The sequence below is a fragment of the Rana temporaria genome, chromosome 8 (assembly GCF_905171775.1).
Source record: "Rana temporaria chromosome 8, aRanTem1.1, whole genome shotgun sequence".
Taxonomy (NCBI): domain Eukaryota; kingdom Metazoa; phylum Chordata; class Amphibia; order Anura; family Ranidae; genus Rana; species Rana temporaria.
In genome coordinates this window covers 73174681-73187211 of record NC_053496.1, presented here as the reverse complement: position 1 = coordinate 73187211, position 12531 = coordinate 73174681, and the positions used below count along the sequence as shown (strand labels likewise).

The 12531-nt window shown below is 39.9% G+C and overlaps 1 protein-coding gene across 28 annotated transcripts in view; it reads right to left on the bottom strand.

Moving 5' to 3' along the window:
* Positions 1-12531, bottom strand: part of ANK3 (ankyrin 3) — a 391181-nt gene that overhangs the window by 213264 nt on the left and 165386 nt on the right. For all 28 annotated transcript variants that reach the window (XM_040362029.1, XM_040362006.1, XM_040362007.1 and 25 more), the window contains one exon: positions 4062-4160. In XM_040362029.1, coding sequence (XP_040217963.1) covers positions 4062-4160 — 99 coding nt within the window. The remainder of the gene's footprint in view (positions 1-4061; positions 4161-12531) is intronic.

Genomic DNA, 12531 nt, shown 5'->3' with positions numbered 1-12531 from the left:
TGGGAGTCATGCTTGTAACTGTCAGCCTTGCAATGCCTCATGGGACTTGTAGTTTCGAAACCTGATTTAGAGAGTTATTTTCATGGGATTTTCAGAGGCTTCAGCGGTACATCAGGGTGGCAGGGGACTATGATTAAAGTGTAAGTAAACCCACCTATCATTTTCAGGCAAGGAAGCTGCCATCTTGGCCTATGTTTAATCTTCAACTGCCATGATGCTGCACATGTGATCAGTTATGGCACCAGCCGTAGGATGGTTTGACAGTTTGGTTGAGAGCACAACCAATGTGACAGTTAGCAATCCCGGCATGCCGGAAATGTAACTGCTTTTTGAAACTGTTAGATCGATGGGTTTACTTCCGCTTTAAGGTAAGTACAGACATGTGATGGTACCTGCTGTACAGCTTAATTTTTTTCTTAAAACACATTTATTTAAACAAAAATGCAACTTAATCAGAACCCAAAAATGTCATGCTTTTCATTTACTAAAACGTGGCTGGAGAAGTTTTCCAAGCTCTCTGGCTTATTACTTAGTCAGCTGGGAAACAAATATGGCTGCCACCACAGCTAAATTTCTTTTGAAGGTACAAAATTCCAGGTCTGTCATAGTCCTTTTTTCTTTAATGCATGGTGAGTCAATGACCTGGAGTAAGCATGTGCATATTAAATTGTCAGGACACCATATGTGCATGCTAATTTTAGCTTGATTTCTAACTAAAAAGGGACTCTAAAATAAGGATGTCAGCTTGGAAGAATGCATCATCAAAAACAAGTCAGCAATGGTAGCCTCCTTTATTCTGTCCTGACAGACTTCCTTCAACTGCTCAACTTTTTGGCACATTCCTATTATATTTGTCCGATATATGAAGCATGGTCTATCAAACTGTTGGAACGTGGGAGTCCAATGTCAGTAGTAGATCATTCTAATTAGCTCAGCAGATTAGTATCTTCAACCCACCTCTTCCCATTGCCGACTATCTGTCAGGCTATGAATAGTAGATGCCATATTGGGCACCATGAGACTGCTCTGATTAGTTATTTCTGAATAATGACATCCCAGTGTCAGTTGGCAGTTTTACATACACACACAGTTTTCTTTTCAGTTAACATACACCATCCCCCCACTATTTAGCATCTCTCTCGCCCTCACTTACTCTAACCAAACCTACGCACTTTGAAGTTATTTGTTCTCAGGGACCATACCAATCACGACTAATATCTGCTATATACCTTTTGCAAGAGAACTTCCCACTTTCCTTGGAACCCCACTCATACATGAGTAAATGGTCGCATCTTACACAACAACAAATCTCTCCTCCCTAATGGGCTAAAATTTGGACCTCAACTTCCAAAATATCACGATGTGTGATGCAAAGAGAGACAGCATTCAAAGTGTTATTATTTGGGTATAGGACTCCTGAGGTTTTACATCACTATGACCCTTACCTCTCTCCTCTCTGCTGGAGATGTGGCAAACTCACTATCATATTTTTTGGCAGTGTGAACTGATTGCTCCTTTCTGTTCCATGGTTGTGTCCTTACTTTAGCAGATTTTGGATTCCTCCATCCGTTTAGATCCGGTACACCTCCTTCTGGGCCTCCCAATCCCTGGATTGGGAAAATCTTCAAAAAAATTGGCCTCCTATGTCTTATTAGTAGCGAAAAGAGCTATTCCTGCATGTTGGTTGTCCACCTCCCCTCCAACTTAGGCCCAGCTTATACAAGCTATAAATGATATCCGCAGAATGTAGCATATGACAGCTATGGTAGAGGATGCTATTAAGGTTTGATAAGAAATGGATTGCCTGGGACCGCTCTATATACAGCTCCTCTCATTGATATTTCTACTAACACTGCACTTTTTTTTTTTATTTAATCCCCAATCCCCCCAGTGGTTTTGTTATGGTTTTTGTATGCCACTTATTACCATCTTCTCTCCTCTTTTTACCTCCTTGACCCCACCCTCTGTTGCCTATCCAACTCTCCCTTCTTTAATGATGGACATAACCTCTTAATGTATGGTAGTTTTTTTCTGTTTTCTGATCAACCTATACTGACTCTTATCTGTTTGTTTGTTTTTATAATTTTTTAATTATTTTAATTATTTTATTTACTCCTGTTTATATTGCGTTTAATACCACTGTTTTATAATTTGCTTATTTTTTCTAATTGATATTTCAAAATACTGCTTGATCCTTCAATAGAAATACAATTTAAAAAATAAAAAACATACACAATCCCAGTCCATCAGTACTTTAGGATACATCTTGGGGTTAAACAATGTGATTATTCTACAGCGCTGTTCAGGCTCAACTGGTTTTCCAAATTATATGTCACGCTTCCCTATTAAAAACCAGTTTGTACTGGGTTAACAGGAATCTGAAAATATTTAAATATTTGTCTTGGACAATTTGCAAGGCATACAGTCACATGAGATAATGACAAACACTCCAGCAGTGATTCCTTTTCTAGGGTATATGTAACACAGGCCTGGAGCCTATCGCATCAGATACAGAACTTTATTGTAACTCAAGGCTTTATCTACATATATACGGCCATGGAATGTTGAGGAAATACAAGGCTGATATAGCGTAAATTATCTACTGACATAAAATGCACAGCATACATTCCTTTGCACTTATGTAGGCAGAGATTAAAGTGGAAGGACTTTCCCACGTGGAAGTTTAAATAAATCAAATGTTAGCCTTAGGGCTGCCATGCATGGGCAGGTCATCAACAGAGTACAATAAGCTTTTTCAAATGGCTAGAAGTAATAAAAAATATCATGACTTTATCAATTAACAACCCATTATTGGAAACCATGCTGAAATAATCTGCATAGTTGAAAAAAATATGCATCATCAGTTCTAGCTTTTGACAAATATGGTAATTTAAAGAGAACCTGTAATTTTTGGTGTTCATATATACTACTTTTTGAATATCAAGGTCATCATGTCAGAATATTAGTCAATAATTAGGGTTTGATAATCTCATATGTATAGCATACATCTTTCTATACATATGAGATTATCAAACCCTTATTATTGACTCATAAAATGAATATTCTGACATGATGACCTTGATATTCAAAAAGTAGTATATATGAACACCAAAAATATAAACAAAATAACTAAACCATCTTAAAAATGTATTTAAATAAAAAATAAAATAATTAACAATCATCGGATATGTAAGAACAAACATAAACTTGTACAATGCACTTCTTTTACATATATACTTGGTCATAAAATCTGTGGTCAGGGGTTTAAAGGGAAACCTCATTGACACCTGACACAGTCTACTCCACATGTCCCAAAATTTCCAAAAGATTAGGTTTAAATTATGGAGATGCAACAGCTGTTATCGGCCATAGCAACTGCTATTTTCAGCAATGACAACCGATGAAAGATAAAAATACTGTCAGGTGGATGAAAATAGCATTTGTAATGGCAACAGACACATGAGTTATAGCTTAGTCAATGGAGCCCTTTATCCTGTATGGATTGTTTGGGTGGCATCCTTCCAAGCTATCATACAACCAGGGCAGGATTTACTATATAGTACTTCATTGGCATGTCTTGCATGATTCATTTTGATTTACCATTACTATTTCTGATCTACCCCGGAAATGTATGGTAAATTCAACAGCAGATCCAAGAAGGCAAAGGATGCAGGAGCAACTCGGGAAGAATCCACACAACTGTATGCTATATGTCTGCTAGAGCATATAGCCCCCCCCCTTTCCTGCTTTTCTCTGCAGGGTTTTGGCTGGTGGCATTTAAAATTCAACTGCAGCTCTGGAGAAAAAACAGACAGCACACTACCTCTACATTCTAATCTAAAGCTTCTTCAAATAATTATGTAACATGCCTGATGAAAGAAGGATGGCATGTGTACACAAGAGCATCATCATTTCTATGCCTAGGGCTGCATGATCTCTAAATTCTGCTAGTTCTAGAACATTTTGATTTGTTTCTTAACCCCCTTTACATACAGAATTGTATTTCTGCTTTGTTCTATGTACAGAATTGCTTCTGTTTTGTGGATCATAGTTGTACAAACCTTGGTTTTGGAAAGAATAGGAGCTCCTCTGTCCAGTAGCATTTCCACAACTTGTTCATGGCCGCTCCTTGCCCCGCAATGAAGAGGTGTCAGACCGTCCTAGAAAAGCAAAAAGTTTTTAGTTACTGAAATAGTTTGTATGAATCAGAACTTTTTTCATCTGCACTTAGGTCCATGAGTAGTTTTAGCTATGTGTATTCTCATCTGACCTTGAAGCTGGCAAACCATCTTCCAGTGTGCCAACTGATGTTTGTTACCTCTAGAGTATTCACTTCAAGCAACTTTCTGAGATGATGATGGATTTCGAAAGCATTAATGTGTGTTATGCAATATTCTTGAAAGGTACTGGTCAGGCCTTATACAGACGAGCAGACATGTCCGATGAAAACGGTCCGCGGACCGTTTTCATCGGACATGTCTGCTGGGAGGTTTTGGTCTGATGTGTGTACACACCATCAGACCAAAATCCCAGCGGACAGAGAACGACACCGACGTTCTCTGACACGGAAGGTCAATGCTTCCACCCATGCGTCGAATCAATTCGATGCATGTGCGGAATTTCGGCCCAGCGGACATGTCCGATGAGTCGTACTAACCACCGGACATGTCCGACGGACAGGCTTCCAGTGGACAAGTTTCTTAGCATGCTAAGAAACGTTTGTCCGCTGGAAACCTGTCCGCTAGGCCGGAAAACTGTCCGGTAGGCCCTACACACGGTCGGACATGTCTGCGGAAACTGGTCCGACGGACCAGTTTCAGCGGACATGTTCGGTCGTGTGTACAAGGCCTAACTGTTTTACCATTCAACATAATGCAATACATATATTAGTAACAGTAATAGTATAACAGCACTTGCACTATATGCACTGGATGGTCAAAAATATGACCTACAAAAGCCCTAGAATGGGAGAGTGCTCCTAGGACCTAATGTAATGGTCAAAAGAAGTTAGTTTTTTTGTGCTAAGGCCCAGTCAAGCTCCTAAAGCTGCCTAAAGTATAGTTAACATGTTAAACTTCCTAACACTAAAACACCACAGCTAATAAATACACATTAACTACTTAAAGGGTTTGTAAAGGAAATAAGAAAAACAAAAACATGTCATACTTATCTGCTCTGTGTAGAAGGTTTTGCACAGAGCAGCCCCAATCCTCCTCTTTTTGGGTCCCCTGTCGATGCTCTGGGCCCCTCCCCCTTGCTGAGTGCCCCCACAACAAGCCACTTGCTATGGGGGCACGCGTGCGTGCTCGCTCCCGATCCGGCTTTCTCTATCCATAAGACACAGAGAGCGTGGCTCAGCCCTGCCCCAAGCTCCCTTCTCACTGGCTGTGATTGACAGTAGTAGGAGCCTATGGCCCCTGCTGTTGCAGCTCAGCCAAATAGAAGGGAGAGGCCAGGAAGAGCCGTTGCTCTTGTGCACATTGCAGGTTTAGGTAAGTATTGGAGGGGGGCTAAGGGGGTAAGTGCACACTGAAGGTTTGCATTCCCCCCCTCAGCTGCATGAAGCTGCATGAAGGTAAAACACCTTCAACTTTTTAGAACCACTTTAAAGTGACATTAAACTAGACTTTTAAAAAAAAAAATCAAGTATGTATTCTTAACTCATAATATTTAATTTCCTGTTTTTTGACAGTGATCTGACTTCGGATCAGAGGGTGGCTACGTTTGTTCATCATGATCCCACTATATGTAGGAGCGTAGCCACCCTCTCTTGCTTTGTCCAAAAATGGACTATGGGAAGTGTAGTGTGCAGAGGGCAGTGCACATGATCACAACCAAGGTGCACTGCCCATTACAAACAAACAGAAGTGTGTGTGTGTGTGTGTGGGGGGGGGGGGGGGTTCAGGAACTTACAGAGAAAGATACAAGGAGGTAGAAAAACAAACCTATAAACAATTTAATGAAAAATAGAATAAATTGTAGATGTGTATAAATTATTTTTGGTGACTAAAGATATTGTTTACTTTTACTGTCACTTTAATGGCCCTGTAATGTATTTTGCATTAAATTGATTTCTATGTAACATACTCTGTGAGCTCCCAGACCTCTTCTCTTCCTTCTCACTTCTGTGTTTTTGGAACGAACAATGCACAGTAGTTGTGGTAATATGCACTACTCTATACACACTACAAATCACATAGTCCATAGTCCCCTGTATAGCTTGTGAGGGAATAAGAGAATGTGGTTTTGTTCCTACATACAGTGGGACCATGGAAAACAAATGTAGCCACCTCTAACAGGAAGTAGAATCACAACAGTAAAAAAAAAAAGGGAATTACAAATACATACTTAGACTGGTGAGCATAGGTGTGTTTTTATTTTTGGTGTATATGGAAGGGTTTATTTGTGGGAAATGCTTTGTTTGTATTTTGAAATAGTGTTGTATTCTAAAAAAAAATCAATAAAAATCAATTTGATAAAAAAAAATAAAAGAAAAAAGTACTTGAACAGAATTTGTTTTTTTACAGAGTTTATGACTTTAACCTTCCCCTACCTAAACCGATAATAACAAACCTAATTCTTAACAAGAGTGATCTCTCTGCTCTAAAAACAAAGAATCTGCAAACAGAATATGTATCCTTATATACACTATGGATATTTTTTGGGTTGTACCCAATAACTGACAAGCAAAGCTTATCAGAAGCAAACCCCCACCCCCCTTCATTTGGGCTGATCAAGAAGAAATGCTGCATATGCCTTTTAGCAGGGCCACCATCAGGAATTATGGGGCCCCTTACACCACAGCTTTAGGCATGGGCCCTCCTGGAGCAGAGAACCGGCGCAAAACTGGACATTTTACCATTTTTTGGGGTAAAAATTGCCCCGCTAAATGGCCAAAAAGCGCTGCTAAAACAGCACTAAAGTGCCACAAAAACGAGCGGCGCTTTAGCGCTAATGGCACAGCCGCTCAGTGTGGAAGTAGCCTTACTAAAACTGGAGCAGCCCCCATTAGCCCCCCTAATACGTATCTGATGTCCCTCTAGCTTCAGCGATGTTGTAGGAGTATCTTGGCCCTCCTTGTTGGCTGAGACAGCAGTGCAATGTCATTGGCTCCTGCTGCTGTCAATCAAAGTCAGTCAGCCAACGAGAATAGAAAGGAGGTTCAAAACGGCATTTCAGTCCAACTTCAGGGGCGATTTAACAGACATCTGTGCGGGTTCATGCACAGAGGTCTATTGAAATAGCCCCCAAAGTCACCAAAAGTAGTGCAGTAACTACTTTTGGGAATCGTGGAGCGCCGCACAATCAGCATTGCACCAATTCGGACAGTGCTATTGCCAGCACTAGGATCTGATTTGGCATGCAATTTGACATGTAAAATCCCATGCCAAATATCGGCCCAATGTGAACACGGGCTAAAACCTGGAAGCTGATTAGTTTCTATGTAGAACTGCACCAGATTTTGCACTCTTTAGTTTTAGTAACCCCTTCTCACTGCCATCTTCATCATCATGAGGTTACCTCTCCATTTTATTAAATGAAATATGCTTTTCCTATAGAAAAAAAAAAATCAAGTATCAATTTCAACCTTTTATACTTTTTTTATAGGCCCCGTAGCTAGTCAAAACATCCTGCCCTGTTCCCCTTGCTTTTTTTTGTAATTCAGACAAACAGTCCTGGGAAGCTGTAAACATCTAGCACCTTCTTGTACTAGGCAAATGCATTTAAATAATATTTATTCTACCCAATTAAACGATAAGGCTGCATTCACACCTAGGCGTATTTACGCCTGACGCCCGACGCTCGTGCCGCTGGAGGGGCGAATTTACATTGATGTCTATGAGATGGTTCACATCTCACGCCGAATGCCGAAACGCTGTACGCCTGCCGCCCGAAAACAAGTCCCGGAACCCTTTTTTTCAGGCGGCTTTCGGCGTTCGGCATAGACATCAATGTTAAATGTTTTGTTAAAAAAAAAAAAAAAAAAAAAGTTTACAAATCGCGGCAAAATACGCCGCGTTATAGTGTGAATGCAGCCTTAAGCATTGAATCCTAAATACTGTCAGTGTATGTCAACTTGTAAAGAAGCATACTACTCAGAAATAGTAGGACTCAATTACTAAAAGCAGTGTAATAGCAGTTGTCTGTACACAGGGTGGCGCTGTTAATCAAGAAGAAAACCTTTCCCTTTGAAGCGTCTCCTGCAGAAACACTTGCAAACCATGAAGTTATAAAAAAGATATCTAAATTTAGGGGCTCAAAATGGCGTGAAAGGAATATTTTCAAAATGCTTACAGCTCTATTGGGGGATACATAAGGACAAAAACAGTAACACAATTTTTTACATATATATATATATCTATCTATCTATCTATATATGGGTCTAGAAAGACGTATTAAAATAGGGCTTATGTTTGATTTGTTTTTCGTACCTCTTTTAAAAAAAAAAAAAAATTAATCCTTTCTTTGTATTTAAACATATTATTCTCTGTCAGGAAATGCTGTCACCAGGCAATTATACTCAAAGGTTAATAATCTTGGTATCAAATGTCTAACCTACTATTTAATAATAATGGAGATGTCCCTTCCTCTTTGTCACCAGAACTCATTGGTGTTTCATAACACCCACATTCGTTTTTTTATTTTATTTATTTTTTATGTAATATAGATTGATATGGTGGTAGAAAATAATATAGTGTGTTAATCTGGTACAGTTACAAAGTGGGTGCGTTTCATAGCATGTAACATATTCTAACAAGCTCTGCCATCTTTTTCCTTAATCCCAACTGAGAGAGCAGTTTCATCTTGTACATATATTTATTAGGACAGCTTCTGACTAATGTCACCCTCTGGTGATGAACCTTGTTAAGTCTCCAGTCAGTGGTTATTACCTCCCAGCGTTGTAGCATGTTCCCATTACTACAGTAAGAGTGCTGCAAGGAGCCCCATGGCAGACATATTTTATTATATTTAAATGGTTAACATCTGGAAAAGGAAACACTTTGGGCTAAGTTGACTAATGGGCAAAAAGCCTGAACCCGTGGATGCTGAGAGGTAGTGTGCAGACAACTCCACATCATAAATGACTTGCATGCAGCAAATGTCTATGCTGTTTTCTTTATGTTAGGATTAAAAATACTAGACTTTTGCTTAAAATATATGAGAATTTTGCAAGGGTTTTTGCACTGAAAAAAAATGAGATTATTTTGCTGCTGTGAGTAACTCCATTTTCTGATACACAGCCCACCTCCTGTGGGTCTTGTTTACACTGACATCACCCTCTGAAGAGCAATCCACAGGGTAGCACTCTTTAGAGCAGGGGTCTCCAAACTTTTCAAACAAAGGGTCAGTTTATTGTTATTTAGCCTTTAGGAGGGCCGGATTGTGGCCAGCGGGGGGCAGAAAAAGCCCCGGGCCCAGCATTGGTGAGAATAAATATGGCCTCATAGTTTGCAATCAGTAGGATAAGGTGTAGTGCCCCTATTAGTAAGAGTAATTGTATCTCATCATTGGTATCAGTGGAAGAAAAAGTGCCCCCTTGTTGGAGTCAGTGGGAAGAATAGTGCCTCATATCAGTGGGAGGAATAAAGCCCTGAGGGCCAGATAAAGGCTAGCAAAGGGCCGCGTCTGGCCCTCGGGCCGCAGTTTGGAGACCCCTGCTTTAGAGGGTGCTTTGCAGGTGGGGAGGAGGTTTCATGCTTCTTTCTCATCTGTTTTAACACCTATAACATACCTCACAACTTTTTTGAGATGGGAATGAGGGACACCTACTAACAAACGTATGTAGGCATATGACACGCCCCCTGCCACACCCCCTTAAAGCAGAATTAACAAACACAAAAAGGTTTATTAAATCCACAAGGACTTTTTTTTACTACAAATATTTCTTAATATTGGCAATTAAAATGTACAAACGCAGCAATTTAGAAATTGGATGAAAGGCTTGGCACTGGGAAACACTTTTTCGAAGATAAAAAGTGCATTTTATATACAACTATAGGGATCAGACCAAAATTAGGGATTAATGAGGGGGAAGAGGGACATTGCTCCAAATAAGGGACAGTCCCTCAAAATCAGGGACAGTTGGGAGCTATGCTATAACCCAGTGCCAATCCTGACCTCCCTGGGGCCCTACGCAAAATGACATGTCACATTAAAGTTGAGAAGGGGGGGGGGGGTTGCCGAAAATGACATGTCGTTGCAACCATGTGCTGCAATCACTACATGCGGTTGTGGGGTATCCCATCAGGCGGGATATTTTTTGCCATGTTTTTGTACTGCCCCCCAAACACAAATGTAAAGAAGGCTATAATCAGTGAATTGGCTAAGATAATGGGATTGATTTACTATAACTGGAGAGTGCAAAATCTGGTTCAGCTGTGCGTTGTAGCCAATCAGCTTCTAACTTCAGCTTGTTCAATTTAGCTTTGACAAAAAAAACAAAAAAAAACTGGAAGCTGATTTTTTTCTATGCAGAGCTGCACCAGATTTTTCACTCTCCAGTTTTAGTAAACCAACCCCAGTGTCTTGTAGACAACAGTGGTTTGACATTGTTACAAGAACCAAAAAATACACTGAAGGTTCATAACAAGTACTGATAATGGAATTTTTAAAGCTGCATCTATGAATAATGGCATTGGTATTACACTTTTTATTCCTTTTGCAATTTTATTGCCTTACTTATAAAAGGATATGTACTGCAATTCTGCTCAGTCATTCTTATGATACACACAATGACAGCTAGGCCCTCTCCTACTTCCTGATTTGAAGCTGAATCCCAAGCAGATCTAAAATACCCAAATTAACAAAGCTCTGTGTTCATTAACCTCCCTGACCCTGGCGGTATTATTATGTCCGATTTTTCAATGTCAAAGCGGTGCATAGAAATTTGGCCTTTTATATTGTAGGCCTGTAAATCTTAGAAATAACTCCCTTAACCTCCCTGGCGGTATGATTATTTCAGATTTTAGGTGCTGAAAGCGGTACCATTATTTTGCAAGGAAATGTGGTGTTTTACATTGTAGGCCTGTAATTCTTATGAATAACTCACTTAAATCTGTCCAAACAAGAGTCTAGTAGGCATCCCGGGTATGAAAAAGTTTGAAAAACAAAATCATAAATTATATTGTAATAAATAATTATAAATAATTATAACAAATAATAATATAATTATAATAAAAATTATTCAATAATATAATCAACTCAAAATCACTGAAATTTGCTCAGTTACAGAATTGTTGCTGTCATTACTTTTATTTTTTTATGACAAATTTCCCCACAAATCGCTATCGCACAATTCTGCAAGTGATTATAATTTATTATCGCTGTTTTCTAGCTGCTCTAAAACTACTTTTGACATAAAGGGACACTTTTGGTTGCTATGGACAATCTACAGTTTGCAGGCAGAAAGAACAGTTTTTATTATATAAAAGTGCATGTAGGACACTGGGCAGACCACTAGGGACAAGGGGGGTGTGTATTTTTTACATACAGTACTGTAATCTATAAGATTACAGTACACTGTACGTATTGTGTTTATTTACTTTTTTGAATTTGGCGCCATTCTCTGCTCCCGTGCATCGTAACGTCGCAGGGAATGAAGATCGGCGGCACACAGGGACACTGTGTGAATCGAGCGAGCACCCACTCGCTCACACAGCGGGGAGGATCCAGGGATAGGGTAAGTAACTTTGTTTGTGGCTGCTGTGAGGCGAGCCCGAGTCTGATTCGGGAATACCGCTTTTGGTACAGAAATCTTACCCCGAGCCAGACTCGGGAATACCGCCAGGGGGGTTAAATCTAAACAAGAGTCTAGAAGACATCCCGGATATGGTAAAGTTTGAAACACAAAATCATAAATTATATTAAATAACTATAAATAATTATAAAAAATAATAATAATACATTTTATTCAATAATCTAATCAAATCAAAAACACTGAAATTTGTCGCAGAATCGTCGCTGCCATCACTTTTAGTGTCTGATGATGAATTTCCCCACAAATCACTATCGCTCAATTCTACAAGTGATTCTAATTCACTATCGCTGTTTTCTAGCTGCTCTAAAACCCCTTTTGATGTAAAGGGATGCTTTTTGGATCCCATGGACGTTCTCAGGTTTCCAGGCAGAAAGAACTATATAGATAATATAAAAGTGCAGGCAGGGCACTGGACAAAGCACTAGGGACAAAAGAGAGGTGACATGGTTTGCTAAGTTAATGTAATCTCACAGATTACAGTGTAATGTATGTGTTATCTTTTGTGTACTTTTTTTAATTTGCCACTGGGCTCCGCCCCCCCCCCCCCCCCCATGCATCACAACACGCAAAGGGAACGGAGCCCAGAACAGTAATACATCCGGCGGAGGATACAGCGGCGGGACATCGCAGGATCCTGGGGACAAGGTAAGTAACCTGTACCAGGATACTGTGATGCAGTCCCAAGTGTGGCTCAGGGTTACTCCAATTGATACAGAAACCCCCCCCCCCCCCGAGCCACACTCGGGAATACCGCCAGAGAGGTTAATACATTA